The sequence below is a fragment of the Panthera onca genome, chromosome B3, assembly GCF_046562875.1.
Source record: "Panthera onca isolate mPanOnc1 chromosome B3, mPanOnc1 haplotype 2, whole genome shotgun sequence".
Classification (NCBI taxonomy): domain Eukaryota; kingdom Metazoa; phylum Chordata; class Mammalia; order Carnivora; family Felidae; genus Panthera; species Panthera onca.
Genome location: NC_138344.1, coordinates 85,597,069 through 85,616,963, shown reverse-complemented (window position 1 = coordinate 85,616,963; position 19,895 = coordinate 85,597,069). Strand labels below are relative to the sequence as shown.

General features: G+C 39.9%; 1 protein-coding gene across 16 annotated transcripts in view; it reads left to right on the top strand.

Annotated features, from left to right (window-relative positions):
- Positions 1 to 19,895, top strand: part of SLC25A21 (solute carrier family 25 member 21) — a 481,661-nt gene that overhangs the window by 287,325 nt on the left and 174,441 nt on the right. For 13 of the 16 annotated variants that reach the window (XM_060619552.3, XM_060619551.3, XM_060619559.3 and 10 more), the window contains one exon: positions 1,025 to 1,073. In XM_060619552.3, the coding sequence (XP_060475535.1) occupies positions 1,025 to 1,073 (49 nt within the window). Of the gene's footprint in view, positions 1 to 1,024; positions 1,074 to 4,101; positions 4,289 to 19,895 lie in introns of all 16 variants that reach the window. The other 3 variants (XM_078448321.2, XM_078448320.2, XM_060619566.3) reach the window with 1 other exon arrangement.

The following is a 19,895-nucleotide window of genomic DNA, read 5'->3' as shown; positions in this document are numbered from 1 at the left end:
AGTGGTCTGTGTTTAAGAAACTACCCACAAATAATATGGCTTTTGGGCAAATCAACCAACACTGTCAACCTCTGTTTGCTTATATTCAAGTAAAGATGAAGATAATACATACTCACCTTGCTTAGTAGTTTTGCATACCTGTGATACTGTGTGTTAAATGACCATCGCTGCCGTCATTATTTTTACTACCGCTAGTACATAATACTATTTTTACTGCTACTATTGTTACATGCCAGTAGTTTGTAATTGAGCAGTCTTCTCTGCTCAGTTAGACAACAGGAGGGCTTTACAATGGATTTGCAAGAACGTATAGAAATTCTAAGTGTGCAATTGTTAAGATCATGGGCTTTTTATGAGGTACTGCATATTTCTTAGCTGTAAGATCTTAGACAAGTTGTTAACGTTGTGTGCCTCAATGATCTCATCTGTAAAATGGGAATAATTATACCTGCTACCCAGCAAGCTCTTGTGAAGATTAAATGAGATAAACTAGGCACTGCTTAGAATACTGTCTAGCATGCAAAGAACACTTAATATATATTCTCTATTAAGCTATTAATGTATTAAATATGCATTGGATCCTTGTACCTACCCAGGGAGATAAACGACATCATTATCTTTATTTCATGCACACTGAGATTGAGGCTATGATTTGTCATGTTAGTGAGTGGCAGAAGTGCTGAAACCAAGCTTCTCTCCCTTCTTTCCTTCTTTTCTTTCCTCCTTTCCTTTGACATATATTTATTTATTGGACTGGAATGGTACACAATAGTTCCTGCCTAGATGATTGGAATTTTGGACATCTGATTCCTTTTGCATTTTCTTTCCCCTACAGCCCCACCTCCATGCTTGTGCCAGAGCACTCATACTTTTGTCTTTTGCTACTAGTCTCTGACTACGAGCTGTCATTTCCAAAGCCCCAAGTTTTATTTGAATCTTCATACTTGAGAAATCAATGGGGTCAAGGAAACAAGAACCAGTGTTTACATAAGTGTTTATTGGACTTTTCTTTATCGTCTTTCAGGTCTTGTAGAAATTTGCCTGATGCACCCCCTCGACGTGGTGAAAACCAGGTAAGGTTCTGCATGAACAAGCTTTATTGACTTTGGCTGATATCCAAATTAAGATGTCAGAACACTAAATGCTAGAACTTGTCCTAGGCCAGTAGCTTCTCCCAATAATGGCATTTATATTTATTTCTTAAGGAAAATGCTATCTGACAGATAAAATGTGAATAGGGAAAAGCATTTTTGGAAAGAGGTCATCAGAAGGTATATGATATTTTACTGACTTCACATGACAACCATTAGGTATGATTTGTGGCTAAGCTGGTAAGCGGGATAAATTTATCAAAGTGATGTAAAAACTGAAATTCAGTGAATTATGACAGCAGACTTTCATTAGGCATTGCATATAACAGATTGCTACTTAATAGTCAGCATTTTGATGTGAGACTTCAAAATTTCGGGGCGCCTGGGTGGCTTAGTCGGTTAAACGTCCGACTTCGGCTCAGGTCATGATCTCGCAGTCTGTGAGTTCAAGCCCCACGTCGGGCTCTGTGCTGACAGCTCAGAGCCTGGAGCCTGTTTCGGATTCTGTGTTTCCCTCTCTCTCTGACCCTCCCCCGTTCATGCTCTGTCTCTCTCTGTCTCAAAAATAAATAAATGTTTAAAAAAAAAGACAAAATTTCAAGTAAACTTCTTAAATAGTGCTTAAAGTGGCAACCGTTTGCCAATGCAAAATGCCATATTTCTAGGAAAATGCATTTGCTCTTAAAGGAAGATGCAAATCAGGGCAATGTAATAGTTCTATTTACCATTTGAAAAAAGTGAAAAAAATTCATCTGGGTTTTACTATGATCTAGAGCATTTTTAAAAATAAATCTGTGGCTGAATTACTGAGCTCTCTATTTTTTAAATTAGAAGCTGTTAGAGTTTAGTGAAAGTTTCCATTTATTTGCATTGTGTCAAACCTAAGAGCAGCGTACCTACGTTGGAGCTCAATAGGAAACAGTGCCTTGCAACCAATGGTGGTTGAACAGACCCTCACTGCCGAAGTTAGAAAATACTTGACGAATCAGGCTGATCATTGAATGGACATGTTGCTTAATTTCCCTAAAGAGGCAGCAGAATCTTAAGCTGCCTACTGAAAGCAAGGCTGTGACATGCAAATAATATTGCATTTCTAAATGAGAGAAGATGAGAATTTGGCCCTGTCTTAGCTTGAGCAGCTATAACAAAATACTCATAGACTGGATGGCTAAAGCAACAGACATTTATTATAATTCTGGGGCTGGAAAGTCCAAGATCAAAGTGCCAGTCCATTTGGTTCTTGGTAAGGGCCCTCTTCCTGACTTGTAAACAGCCACCTCCTTGTTGTGTCTTCACTTGAGGGAGAGAGGCAGCTCTGATATCTTTCCCTCTACTTATCAGAGCACTAACCCCATTATCAGCACTCCACCGAGTCTAATATCATGACATCACCTAAACCTAACTACCTCCCCAAAGGCCCCATTTCCAAATAACATCACACTGGGGTTAGGGGTCCAATATATGAATCTGGGGGGACACAAACATTCAGTCCATTACAGCCTCAAGTCACCAAACCCAAACAGAGAAAGAAAACCACAATTACATTCAAATGTAAAATTGCATGCACTCCCTGGCCCATCTTTTTACAGTGTTCAGAAACAGAAAGCAAAACTCACTGGCATTTCCTTCTTAGACTGCATGCCAACCTTTGAAAAGCCAAAATATTGTTTCTAGCCTCACTGAGGAATAAACTGGTTTTTTTAAGGTTAATTTCCTAAATTGGTGACATGTTCGAATGAGCACAGAGGAGAAATAAGAATGATTTAAATAAGACATGATATTGAAATTATGCTCACTCATTCAGTCACACAATCATTCATTCATTTACTTATTAAGTATCTAGTGCCTGTGGGTTCCAGGTGAGCTCTGTCCTAAAGAGCTCACAGTCTGATGAGTTAGTAGGAATTTCATCACAGTAAGTTTCAAAAATTGTATTATTTCATGGTACTGGGTTCGAATAGAATACTTCTTGAAATGGATGTGCCAAGTAACTGGGGCTTTACATCTTTTTTTGTTACATGGATATTTTGAAAATAGCATTCATTGATTGGAATCAGTCACATGCTGTTGTCTAACTTCAGAGGGGAGGGAAAATATAATTCATCCAGGTGCCCTGAAGAAGAAGGGAATTTGATATGGGATGATATTTGACCTGTATAGCAATAAAAAGTATATTGAATAAAGACACAATCATAGAGTAAACTGAAAGTCCAAAATAACGTGCAACTGACTTTGCAACAGAAGTAGAATATGCAAAGATTGGCAGCCTATCTCACTGGGTACTAACACAGAAGTGACAGGGAATAGATAGGACAGACTAAATGCTGAAATCACTTCACCATTATATTGTACAGGAGATGACTACATTTCTAAATAAGATAAACTGTAAACTGTAAGAGATAACATATGAAACCATGCAGCATTGGTAATTTTAACATGTCACCTTCCTTAATGACATCAGGGGCACTGGATTCTAAATTGTTGTAGGCATTGTCAACGTGGGAGATGACATACACCATGCCAAACCTCACTTCCTTCAGAGTGCTTTTGTGGGCTGTTTTTGCCTATCCTTGGATAATATTACTTAAAAGGTAGTACTCTGAATTAACCTGAGTATGGAAATGGCTCATTTTCAATAATATCTCATGTGCAGAAGTATAGCAAACTAAATTTTTACTTCTTGGAGTTTAGCCTTTTCTTTTTGGATTCTATTTCTGTCTAATTCTTTTCATTGTGGAATGAAAACGCATTTCCAAACTCATCCTTTACAGAGATTTTTTTTCTTTTTCTTTTCCTTTTTTTAACTTTGTAAATGATCAATTCTGTTACCCCAGGCTGAGAGCCAAAGGAGATGGTGGTATTACCTGAGCCCAAGGGCCAGGGTTACCTGGTGAAGCTGGAACCATAGTAGATCTGTCTAGTTGTAGCTGGAACCCCAGCCATTGCCAGGTTCACTACCTGAGGCAGACAGACAGAGAGAAAAATCCTCTACTTTCTCATTTCTCCCCAGTCTTCAGTCTCCCACCAGTGCTTCTATTTGCTAAACCGTGGAAGCCTAGGAAACCCAGCCTAGCAGAAGGCAGTCTTTTTGCATAATAAAGCAGGACAGAACAAGGGAACAAGAAAATGGGTCTGAAAACAAACAGAACCAGGACAGAGAAGCCATCATTCTAGTGAGATTTGGAGAAAGAGATGCCGTAAGTGTGCATTTTCCTTTTTTTTTTAATTGAGATGTAATTGATATAATATTATGTTAGTGTTGGGTATATAACATAATAATTCGATATTTGTATATATTGCAAAATGATCACCACAATAAGTCTAGTTAACATCCAACACCATACATAGCTACAAATTTGTTTTCTTGTGCTGAGAACTTTTAAGATCTACTCTCTTAGCAACTTTCGAATATGCAATACAGCACTATTAACTGTAGTCACCATGATATACGTTACGTCCCCAGGATTCATTTATTTTATAACTGGAAGTTTGTACTTTTTGACCCCCTTTACCCATTTCACTCACCCCCTACCCCCAGGTTCTGGCAACCACCAATCTGTTCTTTTTACTTATAAATTTCATTTTTTCTCTTTTTTTTCTTTTTCTTTTCTTTTTTTAGATTTCACGTGTAAGTGACATCATACGGTAGTTGTTTTTCTCTGACTTATTTCACTTAGCACGATGCCCTCGAGATCCATCCACATTGTCACAAGTGGCAGGATTTCCTTCTTTTTTATGACTGAATAATATTCTGTTGTATATAGTGTATTCAATTTCTTTACCCATTCATCCATTGATGGGCACTTACGTTTCAAGCATGCATTTTTAATTTTGTAAGAACTCACTCTGCATTTTAAAAGATGATTAGAGGGGCGCCTGGGTGGCTCAGTCAGTTGAGCGTCCGACTTCAGCCCAGGTCATGATCTCGCAGTCCGTGGGTTCGAGCCCCACATCGGGCTCTGTGCTGACAGCTCGGAGCCCGGAGCCTGTTTCAGATTCTGTGTCTCCCTCTCTCTCTGACCCTCCCCTGTTCATGCTCTCTCTCTGTCTCAAAAATAAATAAGCATTAAAAAAAATTTTAAAAAAAGATGATTTGAAGTTATAATTAATAATTTTTTTTATGAAGGGATTTTAGGCACTGTGGCACCTGGCTTAATATAAGAACTAGTGTATCTGCTTCATAGAAGTATAGCTCCAGGGATAGACCCATGTTGGCATAAGCTAGCCACATGGCAACTGCCTTGCTGTAAGTGTCCCACCTTATGTTAGCTGAGGAGACTTGACTGAGATGCTATTATATACATGACACTTAGGTAGAATCAAGGTCTCTTTTGAGATTCTTCCTAGAGATAGGCCTATACATTATTTTATGGTTCTTTTAAAGTTATATGCAAAGAACTTTGTATACAATTGTGGGTTAACCTTCTGGTTAAGAACACATAACTATAAATGACAAAAGACTCTATGTCCTTGTATAATTAGAAAGACCAAAGTTAGTTTCTAGCTTTGTATTCTCCCAAGGATTTAAATAAATAAACAAAAACAATAAAATAATCATATCTCTCTCATATTGTCTCTCATTCTCTGTCTCTCTTCCTCTCTGTCTCCCTTCAACTCTCCGTTTCCTGCATAGGATTCATTTGGGGGTAGGGTGCTTCTCTCACTTGGCACCAGATGGCCCTAGCAGCTTCAAGCTTACGTGGGCCTTGGTGTTTGTGTATACAAACACCAGAGGATAACCTGGCAGTTAAGGACTCTGGCTCTAGAGTTAGGCAGCATGGGTTCAAATCCTGCTTCTTCACTTACTATCTGTGTAACATCAGGTAAGTTACTAAACTTCCCTGTGCCTAAGTTTCCTAAGCTTTAAATAGGAACAATAATGGTATGTACATTATTGTGAGAAATGAATGGGGATATACATATTTATGGTATTTATATATGCATATGTGTTTATATGAATATATATATATATGTATATAGTGCACGCGCGTGCGCACACACACGCACACACACACACACACATATACATGGCATTTAATACTGTGTCAGCAAAGGAAAAGGGACTACAAAGACAAATGGAGTTTGTAAGGTAGTCAGGGAAATACGAGGGAAAATAAAAAGTGTGGGAGAGGGGAAATGTTTAATATGGAATCAGGCGGTTTCAAGTTTCCAAGCCGGAAGACTTGTGTTATATGAGCACTACATTTAAATCTTTTCTCAGAGGGGTGTTTGCAAGTAGATAGTCCTTCTGGGTCTGAGGGCAGGAGAGCATCAGTTTCATCTATGCGTTCCTGTTGACATCATTCCACATATCATTTTAGGGCTATGTGCTGACATTATTTAGGACTGTGTGCCACAGCAAGCATCGTGCCTGGCCTCCAGGAGCTGTGCTGTTGTCATTAAAAGACATAAAATTTCATAAAAGAGGTGGGAAGTAAGAATCTGTTTAAATAAAAGAGGAGATATTACTTGATAGGATGGTGAGCAGAAACATCTCAGGCTTGTAGTGCAGCTCCAGAGACTGGATTAGGGAAGAGTGAGGTGAGAGGGTTTCCAACAGGTGTGCCAAAATGAAAGCGGGGTGGGCTGAACCCACAGGGGACTGAAGGTCCTCAGAGAGCATGTGTGACAAGCTTCGAGATAGAAAGCAAAATGCTGGACTTCATCTAGGACAGCACTGGCTAATCAAAATAAAATTCCTGACACACATATGATTTTAAGTTTTCTAATAGCCACATTTTAAAAAGTAAAAGGAAACAGGTAAAATTAAGTTTAACAGTGTATCTGGTTTAACCTCATGTATCCAAAAACGTTGTCATAGCAATGTGTTTATCAATTTAAAAATTTAATGAGATATTTTACAGTCTTTGTTTGAAAATAATTTGCCCAAGGTTCTACATGTCCTTTTTTTTTTAAGTTTATTTATGTGTTTTGAGGGAGACAGAGAGCCCAGGCAGGGGAGGGGCAGAGAGAGAGGGAAACAGAGAATCCCAAGCAGGCTCTGTGCTGTCAGCGTGGAGCCCGATGCGGGGCTCAAACCCACAGGTTCATGGTCATGACCTGAGCCAAAACCAAGAGTCAAGACGCTTAACCGACTGAGCCACCCAGGCGCCCTTACATTCCATTTTTAAATACTTAACCCTTGAAATCTGGTGCATATTTTAACACTTAGGGCACATCTAAATACTGACTAGTCAGTCTCATTTCAAATGCTGTGTAGCCACACATGGCTAGTGATTACTGGATTAGATAGCATGGGTCTGGAATGCAGTGGGAAAGAAATTCTTTAAGGGGAAAGAGAAGTGGTCCAGTGGTTCCTCAGTAAGAAGAATACTGTTGCTTAGAATGCGTTGACAGTTGCAATTAAGCAGGGTCCTCAGTGGAAGGGAATTCTACTGCATATGCATTTGAAGGTTTGTACCTGTGTGAAGAAAGTGGCAATCAGAAGCTTCAAAGATTTACCCATATCGCAGTCCAAGGGGATTTTAGCTTAATATACCTTTCACACTTTTATTCCCTGGAAGGGAAATGGTTCCTTGTGCTTCAGGAAGAGAGCATTACTAAGGTGTTCATTCTGTTTCGCCCCCAGTCATTTTTAATCACTTTTGTTTCATTTTTGAATGTGGCATAAATCAGGTACAAACTAAATAAATTACTGATCCTGTAAAAACTGATCTTTTAAAACTGCGTCCTGTCAAAAAGCTGCAAGGCACATTTTCTGGTGGGTGCTAGGGAAGGCAAGAAGGGGAGAGGCGTTTCCACATCTCATTACAGACATACAGTTACAGGCTGCTGGTGAGTGGATCGGCCGGTACATACCTTGGCTTCCATCCTTCCTCCCATCAGGACTTAACTTGCACTGAAAAGTCTTATCATACTTCTCTCAAAACATATTAATCACTGTGTGAATTCTAAAGACTCACATGGGTTGAAAACTTGGCATCCATACATTGTTATATGTGCTTATGGGGCTTTTACTCAAGTTGTTGAGATTGATTTACACTCTGTTGGTGGCTTCCATACCCCAGACCTGCTGAAGCCAAAACTCTAGGGGTGGGACGTACCAATATATTTAACACCCTCTTGGGTGAATCTTAAGCAGGGAGCCCAGACTAGTCACTGGGTCAACCTTTGGGAAAAATTGCTGAATACCCTTATAGGCAGTTCTGTAAAAAGTTTTCATGTAAAGAGTTCCTTCCCCCCACCCCTCTGTGCATGTGTGGATGTGTGTTAAACATCTCATTTACCTGTGGTTCTCCTTGGTTTCATTTATGTAAACTGCTTTTGTTCGTAATGAATAAAAGTGGAAGGACAGAAGTTCCCTGCAGAGCTCATTCTGTGGTTTGTGAGAATGATATGGGAAAGTATTATCTACAGCCAGAAAAAAACATCTATTGTCCTACTGAGTGAGGTTACAGAAGCAAAAATCAATGCCAGAGGATGGGAGAGGAATGAGCGTTGGTTGTCACAGAGAGAAGGTAAATGGCTGTGATGGGTAAAAATGATTTAGAGGCGTTAGCCTGCCACAAACTTTATTAAAAAGAGAAATCTGAGGACTGCTGTGGAGACAGGCTACTTTGTGGGGAGCCCAGAAGAGAGTGAGGAGCAAAGAGCTGGGGTGCATCCACAGCCTCCCTTTATGGCAGTAGAGAGGGAACAGCCATGAACTTGAAAATGAACACTTAATTTAAGAGACTGGAGTGGGGACATTGAGCAGCATTGGGGCCCACAGAACAGCAGGGAGGAAACAAGGAACGAAGAATGTTTTCCCCCAGTAGATCCTTTAAAAAAGAAAGAAGAAGAAGAAGAAGAAAAGAATCCTTTCAAAATGGGAATAGAGCAGCAGGGAAAGTTAGGCTGGAGTAGAGAGGGGAGGCAGTAGAGTCTATAGGATTCAATAAAAGTAACAGAGCCGCTGAGAGGGTTATTTCCATATGTTAACGATTTGTCCGTGGTATAAAACATTAAGATCACATTCAGGGTTAGACCATGGTTATGCCTGATTTCTCATCATCCGTAGAAATTCGGGGCTAGACCACTGTCATGGCTTATTTCTAACCATGGAGAGAATGTGTCTGAAGTAAAGCAAGCAATGAGTAGAAGCACATTTTTATAGACTATGTTTTTATTGGGACTTTGTCACTGTAGCTAAATCAATCAATGGCAACATATAATGGTATGAAATGGTCACAGTATCCCCAAATACCTGTGAATATAACTCCACTTTCCCTTTTGCAGTTGCATGACCACATTAGGGTTTCTTGCATGTGTTTTACTTAACTGCAGTGTCTTTTTGTAGTTATCGAAAGCAAGGAAGGACTAGGTGGTGACCACGCTGCAACTCTGTGTTGATTGTCATGCTTTTCCCTGCAGTCATCACTAAAGATTTATTTATTAGCGTAATCAAATCAGAACAGTGCACAAGATGGATAATATAGGTGAAAATTGACTATGCTCATTGTTACCTCGTAGGATTGCTGTGAATGCATAAGTGAATCCATGTATGCTTTAAAATGCCATTTGCTCCCACCTAAGTACTTTATTACAGATCAAATGTGTCATTGCCAATGAGCACATGACAAACTTTAAAGGGTCCCACATTTGTATAGTGATTTAATTAAAAAGACGTGTAGAATCTAAGCATGACCTTAAAACTAGAAAAAATAATCCTATTTTGTGCCCTGTTTAGAATGCAGCATGTCTATATTCTAGATTGGTGTGCCCTTCTGGAGAAAGGCAGAGAGTTTAGAGATATTAGGCCGTGACCCAGTGAAGAGATTTCTTTAATATTATTGCTGGCATATTTACGTGGACAATGGTCCTGCCTCTCTTTGGGATAACAAGTGTTGTATCAGAATTGTGGAAAACCCACAAGGGTTGATAGTAGAAGGTCTTCCCCTCCCTCACATCATTTGGTGGTCCTTCCATTGGACATAAAGCCAGGCCCTAGGCTGGGTTGGTTACGATAGTTTCCTTACCCAGAGTACTTGGTGCATGTCAGTCTTTGCTGCTACTAAGTAGCTTTAATCTTTTCTCCAGTGGCCCAAGGATGAGGAGGAGATAGAATGTGAGACACCTAAAGACCTGTTGCTCTGAGACATTGGGAGGAAACTTGGTCCCAAAGATCTTAGGCAGAATATTCTTGCTACCATCTGCTAAAATTATTTTTCAGATTCATTAATAAGGAGAAAATCCTTTTAAAAAATCCAGTCAGTTCCTCCCACATAAAATAACAAAACTCTCAATTTTGTTAAATCAACTGTAACTCACTTTATAATCTTGAACTCTTAATTCTGATTTTTTTCTTTTTTCGTTTCTTTTTTATTTGTAAACAGAATTCTTTTTTTAAATCACTCCCTAGAGGAGCATGCTATTTTTATGACTCACAATGTGGAACCTCTGTAAAGTGTTTAATCTTTCCTTCGTTTGTGTTTTTGTCTAAATTTTTAAAATAAAGATTTGGTGTTTGTTTAAAGTACAGTAGCTATTATTCTCCAACTAATTAAATGGGCTTAGAAGATTCTCCCTTAGGCAATAACATAACATGTGTTCCGTTTTGATACCTCTCTCTTCCTCCTGCTTAACTGCAAAAGCTTCTCCTTCTGTGTGATCCCAGCCTGAAGGATGAGAAGGAAAAGAGCCTATACATTCTTCATGCCTGTCAGTGGGCTTCTCCAGACATCTTTTTTTTTTAAGCTGAAAGGTAAATAACTCTTAAATGGCTTTCTTATCTTTGTCATGGGAAAGTGAATTACTTCTAAAATGAGCATCAGCATGAAAACTATTTCCTCTGTTTCTCCCCACCCCCCACCCCAGGCCCCATCCAGAGTTTTATCCAATTGTTTGTAAATTTTCAACAGCTTCATGAATCTACTTATTTAGCCAATGACCATCACATGTTTCCCTATAATGACGTATTTTGTCTTAACTGTGACTTAAATTCCAATTTTGGGCTGTTAGTCTGTAGTAAGACTATAATATATGAGAAGGAAATAAACTGATTTTGGATTATTTTGAGTTAAAAACAAATGGGATGTTTTTCTAAGCATTTTTATACAATCATAAAGTTTGCTCAGATAATCTTCTATTTTAAGTACACATTTTGAGGGGGTAGAGAATTTGGAACTCATATCATGTCTATTTTCAGTGGCTATTCAAGGCTTTTTGAGATAAGGCCTTGCTCTAAATTCAAGAAGTAAAGCAAAAGTTCGAAATGTTTGCTTTTTATTTGGCTCTCATACTTATTTTTTTATTTGGCTATCATACTTATTTTTTTATTTTTACTATTTTTTTTTAAATATAATTTATTGTCAAGTTACCTAACATACAGTGTATACAGTGTGCTCTCGGTTTTGGGTGTAGATTTCCATGATTATTTTAAATGATTTTTAGCTGAGCTCTAAGTAGTCTGCCACCAGTGAAAATAAAATCGTCTTATCAAGGGTGTTTCTTCTCATCTGCATCTATTAAAAAGAGCAGGTCCTGGGGCACCTAGGTGGCTCAATCGGTTAAGCGTTTGACTTTGGCTCAGGTCATGATCTTGCAGTTTGTGAGTTCAAGCCCCATGTCGGGCTCTGTGCTGACAGCTCAGAGCCTGGAGCCTGCTTCGGATTCTGTGTCTCCCTCTCTCTCTGCCCTCTGCTCACTCTCTCTCTCTCTCTCAAAAATTAATAAATATTTTAAAAATATTTTTTAAAAAGAGCAGGTGCTTATCTCAAAAGGACTGGAATATTCCCTACATGACATGTACAATGGGGGAAGCTCTTCCTGTAGCGTGAGAAAACTTGAAAGTGTTGAGAAAGAAGCTGCTTGAGAAGTGAAAGCTCTAACTGTGAGCTGAACCTTAGAACCTCAAGCCATGCCCATGGGAAAGCTGCTTTTGAGTTGAGCATACAGTGGGAATCAAGCCTAATGAAATCTAAATTGTTGGGATTGTAGCACAGCTGAAAACTACGGTTATGGATATTCTAGAAGATTGTTTTTCCTTTTTGTGAAGCAAGAATAAAAATCATAAATTTCCTTACACAAACATAAATTCAAGACTGATAATGTAGTAAGTATCTTACCTGAGAGCCTTGACCAAAAATTGGTAAAATTGTTTAACATTCCTGGAAAATCGATTCATTCTCAAAATATTCTTGTTGGGATGGTTAAAATAGCCTGTACTGCTTTTGCTTTGCAGTTAGGGCACAGCTGAGATTTAGTTTTGACATAATGAAGAAGTTTGCAAGATGATAAATAGAGCCGTATATTCTCTGGATGCAGCATTGAATACTCTGCGCCAAGTTCCTTCAGAATAAAATTTTCCCATTTGGGGGTGATTGAATATTTTCTCCAGTAAAATTTTTTTGTGTACTTAAAAGGTTACATACTTTCCTTTTGTAGCAAAAACCATTGAAAAGTAAACTGAATATCCTCAATTTGAGGTAATCAAAATCTATCTGGGATATCCATTTCTCTTTTTTATGTAAAGATGCAACACATCATGGTACAAGTCTCATTTGCAGATCTAATTCAATGCTGCTAAATATTCAAAGGAAAACAGGCTTTAGAATGTAAGTTATCTATCTGTGCCCTTTTAAATTCTGAAAAGTAAATATATGTAAGAAGAAAGTACTGATTTTCTTTCTTTAGATGTTCTATAGTGGGAGCTGGTTGCAATTCTGACCCATTTTCATTCTGAAAGGACAGGCTAGCAGAGATGATCCCTTTTTGTGCACAGGCTTTCCAGGCTTTGTGGACACTGTCAAGGGAGAATGTAGTAACACATATCAACTCAGAGAAGATAAAGACAGGAGACCGGTGTTCCAGTTCAATGCTGTTGGCCCCAGATGAGTGAGTCAATGAAACTGCTATGGGTCTTGATTTCTTACCTGGAAATTAAGGGTATACCTCAAAGAGATCACAAGGCTTCTTCCAATAAGATGTTTTATGTTTTCAAAGGCATGTTGTCAGTGCTTAAAAATGTGATTTTAGGAGGCTCCCGGGTGGCTCAGTTAAGCGTCCGACTTCGGCTCAGGTCATGATCTCATGGTTTGTGAGCTCAAGCCTCATGGCAGGCTCTGTGCTGACAGCTCTGAGTCTGGAGCCTGCTTCAGATTCTGTGTCTCCTTCTGTCTCTGCCCCTTCCTTGCTCTCTCTCTCTCTCTCTCTCTCTCTCTCTCAAAAGTAAATAAACATTAAAAATGTTAATATGATCATAGTACATATCCAGCAGTGGGATTTCTCTACTCCTTGAACATGCCAAGCTCTCTTCCTGTCTCAGGACCTGTGTACCTGATATCCCTTCTTCCTGGAATAACTAGCTTCTCTTCAACCTTCATCCCTAGGTTCAGCTGTCATCTTAGAATCTTCCCTGGCTGCCTCATCTAGCATGGCCTCTGGTGTTTCTCTATTTCTCATTACCCTATTTATCTTTGCACTAGTCTTATGTTGCAACTAGTCATCAATTTGATTTGCTTGTGTACTCATTAACTGTTTGTTCACCTCTACTGGAATGTAGGCTTCTAAAAGCAAAGCACCTTCTTTCTCTGTTCACTGATCCATGTATACAATGTCTGGAACAGCGTTGGCATAAAGTAGGTGCTCAATAAATACTTAGTGAATGATTATAGTTTAAGAGTTGACACTACATATATATTTTTTAAATTTTGTGTTTGGAAAAATAAAACAAACAAAAACACTAAGACTGACTTTTGAGCCAGACTACACACAAGAGCAGTTCACATACTTTATGGAATTCACATATTTCTTTGGCTACATAATCTGGGCATTTTATATAGCCTAAGCTGTTCTTTCTTCAATGCTTAACTTGTGGTTTATTGTTTTCTGCCACAGAGAATTAGAAATTATATTCATATATTCATTCAGTGCCAGTGAATTTTCCAGGACCTCTGTACCAGCTGCTCCTTTAGTAATCCTGCCATGGAGAAGTTGTCATCTGGATTCAGGATAGTTGAACCTCTCTCAGTCCTGTCCATTCTCCTCTGCCAAAGCTTAACCAATCTTTCTTCCAGTCCAGCACATGGATGATCCCCACCCACTAGGCTAGAAATAGAACTCACTCTCCTGGGTGACCTGTGGATTGGTGGGCATGATGCTGGTGACAGGTGGGTTGCATGAAGACAGCCTGGACACTCCTTAAGGAAATGTTTTTAGTGCATACAACCTTATTTTTACCTACACAACTTAATGAGGCTAGTTTGCAGGAGCAGGAGAGAGGGGCGGGCATTGGTGTGTGTGTGTGTGTGTGTGTGTGTGTGTGTGTGTGTGTGTGTGTGTGTGAGTGTGTGCGTTTAATGAATAATGCCAGTTGGAGTAAGCAGAGCCTGTTGAATTCCTCAAGGTAGCTCTTTTGGTTAGTTCACTAATTGGCCTCTTAATGAAATAAAAGGCATAGAAATCTCTTTCTTATCAAGATTTATTATGGATCTTAAGCTTTATCTCTTTCAGAGACAAGCAGGATTAATAGAATAGTAGAGTCAAGTAGGGCTCTGACTTCTTTTCAAAACAAAAATAATGCATGGCTTACAAAAGTAATATTTTCTAGTCTCTTCTGGAAGAAAGAGATTTTATTAAGAAGATGTTCATTTCTGCTTCTGAAGCAATGATTTTGGGATAATTTTTGGATTTTTGCTCATGTTTAGTCCTAAAGAATTTCAAATTAGCATTTGTATTTCCTTGTTATATACTGAAAACTTAAGTAGATTATTTCTTTGATTTCCTTTTGATTATTTATTGATTTCCTGTACTAAAAAAGGGAAACTATTAAGTTTAACTTAAAAAGAAAAAGAAATGACCCTGAGATTTATCCTCAGGTTAAAGAATCAGTATAAAGAACGCTTCCTGTACATTTTGATTTCCCAGAGTGTGAGAAAACTGTCCCTGTTCAGATGCTTGCCAAGTTCTGAGAGAACATTTAAGAGTGTTTTTTGGGTAGCACAGGGAGATAGTCAGGGTCTTGTATGCGGGTGTTCCAGGTTTCAAACTGTAACAAGGGAATGGAAGAAAAGAGAGAAGCATTCCCAAATCAAACATAACTCTCAGGAAATGAGCCAGAACACCTGTGAGAGGTCGGGGGTCAGAAAATACAAATGCAGGGTTCGATATTTTGATCACATTACACAAAAGAAAATGGTCATTGATAGTGGACAGAAGAAAATCTGGAATTTTGTGGAGAAGTTAGGAACTAAGGGTTCTATCATTCTAAAACTCCTTTCTCCCATGACTCTATGATGTTTCAGAAAATATTTTGTGAATTGACACTGAAACTTTCCGGTGGTCTCTTGTTGCTTAAGCATCACATTGAGGAGTTATTTATCTCTTTTCTCTTAACTCCCAGAGGTTCACTTCTGGGAACCTTCTAAGCTGGATTCTTTGGCCAGTTCTTACAAGGCTCGGGAGGGGGGGTGGTGTCCAGCAGTCAGAGATGGAGAGACATCACAGCCCTGAATCACAGCAGTTCACTTCTGTGGAGAGAAAAGCGGTTTGCAAATGTTACTTCATGGGACCTCCTAGGGAAAAGAGGGTGTTTTTTCCATCTCATTTCCCTGTTCCAAATTCTCTGAAATGTGCTTGATTTTTGCCAGGTGTCAAATTATAACCCTCCTTGTCAACCACAAATGACTAATGATCAGCCTAATGACTATGCAAAGTTTGAAACTCACATTTACATCTTAACTTACTGGCTACATTGTGTTTTCATAAATTGTGAAAAAAAATTTCCTGAAAAAGCCAATAAAAACAAAGTTTTAGAGTCTTAATTGCAATGCTCACTTGCAGTTGTTGACCCCGTAGGTGCTCGAGGAGAAACAAAATGGGAGCTGTGGCCAGCCCATCTTCAGGCCCGCTCCGGCCAGCCGAGCAAATGACGCCAGTGCCCCTCTCCTGGGGAGAGTTAAGTGATGTCAGCACCGCTGGGCAGAGCAATATTTGACCCTTAAATGGCTTCATATACAAGCAGCTGTTTTCCTCTTTCCTCCATTCCCTGAAGGAAGCTGGAGGGCTGAAATATCTGATACTCTTTTTTTTTTATCCCCCTAGATAAAATATATTTAATCGAATGATGACCACTTTGCTCACTGGCCATTTGCTGTTAAGCAGTTATGCTCAAAAAGCCTGCGCATAATTTTCTTTTCATTATAATATGTGTAAAAAGGAGCAAGGTCTCAGCGAGTTTTCTCCATATTTACGCCGGGCCCCCAATGTGTGCCTTGAGAGCTCATAAAAACAAATCTGCCTCTCAGCCGGGCAGTCGGTAATGGGATCTGGAGCCTCTGTCTGCAAGGTCACCTGTTTAAATAGAGACTCCCGTGGTGCTGCCTGAAAGGTGTTTCCATCTGAGGGCCTCTGGCTAGCTCAGTGTCTTTAGGAAGTGAGCTTCCAGTGCTGGTGCAGCGTTGGCTGTCCAGAAGAGTCTCCCTATTGCTCATCTCCACTACAGCTAATGATAAGAAATCTGGAGACCCAGCCCCAGGCAGATCCAGACTCCAGGCATAAGACAAAGCACGCTTTAGACTTCAAATACAAAGAATTTCCTTCCAAAATTAAAATAGAACGGTATTCCTTTTGGCTATTGGAGTGCACTATAGAGTTATCAAACAGTGGTACATTCAGCAAGATCCCGTGGAAACATGAGGGCTGTAAAAATCATCGTGTGAAAAGATGCCAGGAGTTGTTCATAGGAATTAAATGTCCTTTTGCACCGGCAGCAAGCTTTCTTGGACAGCACAGTGGACAAGCCTACTCCAAATTACACACACACATAGAAGTAAGCCAAATATTTGTGACTCTCATTTGTTCTTTCCATCTGAGTTCATATTTTCTGTGTGCCCAGCTTTTAATCTCCATAGATCCGTCCCCTTCCTGTCCCTCTACCTCACAATTAACCCCAATTCCTGCCTCCTTCAGATTCTAGCTGAATTCACTCAATGAACATCTCTGTGTGCCCACCTCTGTGGTATCAGCAATGTGCCAGGGTTTGGGGATCCCGGGGATTCCACATGTCGTTCACTCTCTATGCCCATCTAGCACAGCCCTACCTAGCTGCAGATCTCTTCAGAGCGGTGCCAGTGCCCCTCTCGTCGCTGGCCTCTCCCAATTGAAGGAGGGGGGTGGTACCTTGGTTTTGGCATTTCAGCAAAGTTGTCCCCGCCAGTGCCCACTACCAGAATTAGCAATCTCCAAAATCTGCCCCACCCCCATTTCCTACAAACCATGTCTGAACAACCAGGACTCAAGCCTTCACTTGAGATCCAGATCAGGACTGGCCTGACTGCTTTAGAATCAAAGAATGAAGTCAGGGTAGAAACAATATACAGAAGGACAGCTCAAGAGAGGGAGAGCAAACAAAGACGGCAGTTCCTGGTTAGGGTCATAAAGCTCCTACTTCCTTTACAGACCAACAATAAACAGAGTCAGTCACCAATCAGTAAACATTCCTCACCACACGAGGGAAGATTTGTGTTCAAAGACAGCAGATTGGATGGAGATTTCCCCACCCTGCCTTTTCCTTCCCCCAACTTAATAGGGATCCTAAAGAAACAGCTTTCTTTGTAAGGTTAGCCAGGGGTTCTCAACGTTGGCTCTGTTGACGCTTTGGGTTGGTTAATTCCTTGTTGTGGGGGGTCTCTCCTAAGCATTATAGAATGTTTAGTAGCCAATAGCCTCTATTCACAAGATGCCAGGAGCATCTTCCTCCCAGTGTGACAACCCAAAATGTCTTCAGACATCACCCAATATTCTTTGGGGGACAAAATCAGTCTCCACTCCCGTTGAGAACCACTGGGTTAAACAAAAGAGCAAATCCATTGGTCTCATGTCTAATAGACATAAATATTGATATGTCACATGTAATGTCACATATACCAGTGTCATATGCAAATCTCACATATACCAGTGAGACACCAGAGACATAGTACTGTGTTCAGGGAGCTGCTGCGCAGATGGCGAGATCTGTGATTCTCAAACTTCTGTATGTGTCAGAATCACCTGGAGGGCTGGTTAAAACACAGATGGCTAGGCCTCACCCCAGAGTTCCTGATTCGGCCAGTCTGGCTGTGAGCCAATAATTGACATTTCTGACAAGGTGATGCTGATTCCTGCAGTGGTTCCTGAAAACCGCTGGGCTGGACTTTTCTGGATTGGCACTTGACCTACCAGTGGTGAGGTAATCACAGATGAGGAAGCTGTATTGTTTTAAGCCTTCTCTGTGTCTGTATCTTCCTCTTCATCACCCACTGCCCAGTGTCATTTGGCCTCTTTTTCCCAGGACCTCCTTGAGGGCGTGTCCTCCTTTGTTCTCCTTGGAAAATGTTCCAAACTTTTCCCAACTACTTGGCACCACTAGAATTTTCTGTCTGGCGTTTGCTCCTCGGGTTCATTTCCTGCTCCTGAATTAACTCATGCCTAAATGTCAGGAAATACTAATGGGCACCCAACTTCTGGGTGCTTGTTAATCCTCCTCAGGTTTCACAAAGCAAACTACCAAACTGTGGCATACCAAAGAGGTGGCTTGCTCAGCAGGGAAGAACATATTTGATCACTGACATTGTTCATAGTTGCCGGGGCATGGTGATAATAAAAATTGTGTCAAAGCTTATTATTTTTAAAAAGTTCTGTACGGACAATGCACCCCCCTATTGTCTGCACCTTGGGCAAACTGCTACCATTACTCCCCCGTGGTAGTTTCCAGAGATGGCAGAATTTCCCCTCCTTGCACCATGCCCAAGAAAAGACATCAATTATTCTCCTACATTGCAGTTTTCTGTACAATGTAGGTGTCTTAGGAAGTGCTTAACTGAATTCTGTGACCATCTGTGGCTCCACTTTGTGGATGAGGTTAAGTCCAGGTTCCTTTGCACCAATGTAAGAAGTCTTTCTCAGAGGACCCCAACCTACCTTTTTCAGAATCTGCTGTATCTGCTGACTTTGATGCAAATACATTCTATCTGTGCCAGATTATTATTTCCCAAACATGACCTGTAACTACGCCTAATAGTGATAATAGTAATAAAAATTATTAACAACTATCTTATCAACATTTACTGTGTGTTGTGTATAATTCTTGACCATGCTGTCTGTTTTAATCTTTCAAAATCCCACAATAGAAACACTATTATCCCCATTTTACAGATAAAGAACTTGGAACTTAGGGCAAGAAAGGAGTTAAGGAGCGAGCCAGGATTTGAACCCAGGCAGTATGACTCTTCACATGGGACCTGTCTGGATTGGTACTTGACCTACCAGTAGAGGGTTAGCTATAGATGAGAAAGCTAAATTGTGTTAACCCTGATTTCTTCCATCTTTAATTTTATGTGTTAGGCACTGTAGACACTATTTATATTTGTAATGATTACTCTCCCCCAGCTTCTCATTGGCGGGACTCTCTTTCAAGACTCAACTCAAACATAACTTCTTCTGTGAATACTTTTCTACATCTGTAGATGGAAAGACACTGGATGAAATTGTGCATGTGTGTGTGCAAGCATGTGCATGCGTCACACGCATGTGTGTGTCTATAATGTGTATGATATGTGTTTCAAATAATAATATCGTTAGATTTTTATAGTCTTCTCTGTCAAAACATGAGATCATCTCACATTTGTATTTGTACTCAGAGCATATAGCACGATGCCTGGTACCAAAGAGATATTATCTAAGTGTTAACTGAAAGAATAAGTAAATAAAGGACTAATATATCCCAACTTTAAATATTGCTTTAAACATACACAGGCCACATCAGTCTACCAGTTGTCAAACCTGAGTTGAAATGAACACTTCAACATATACTTCTGGTTTCTATAA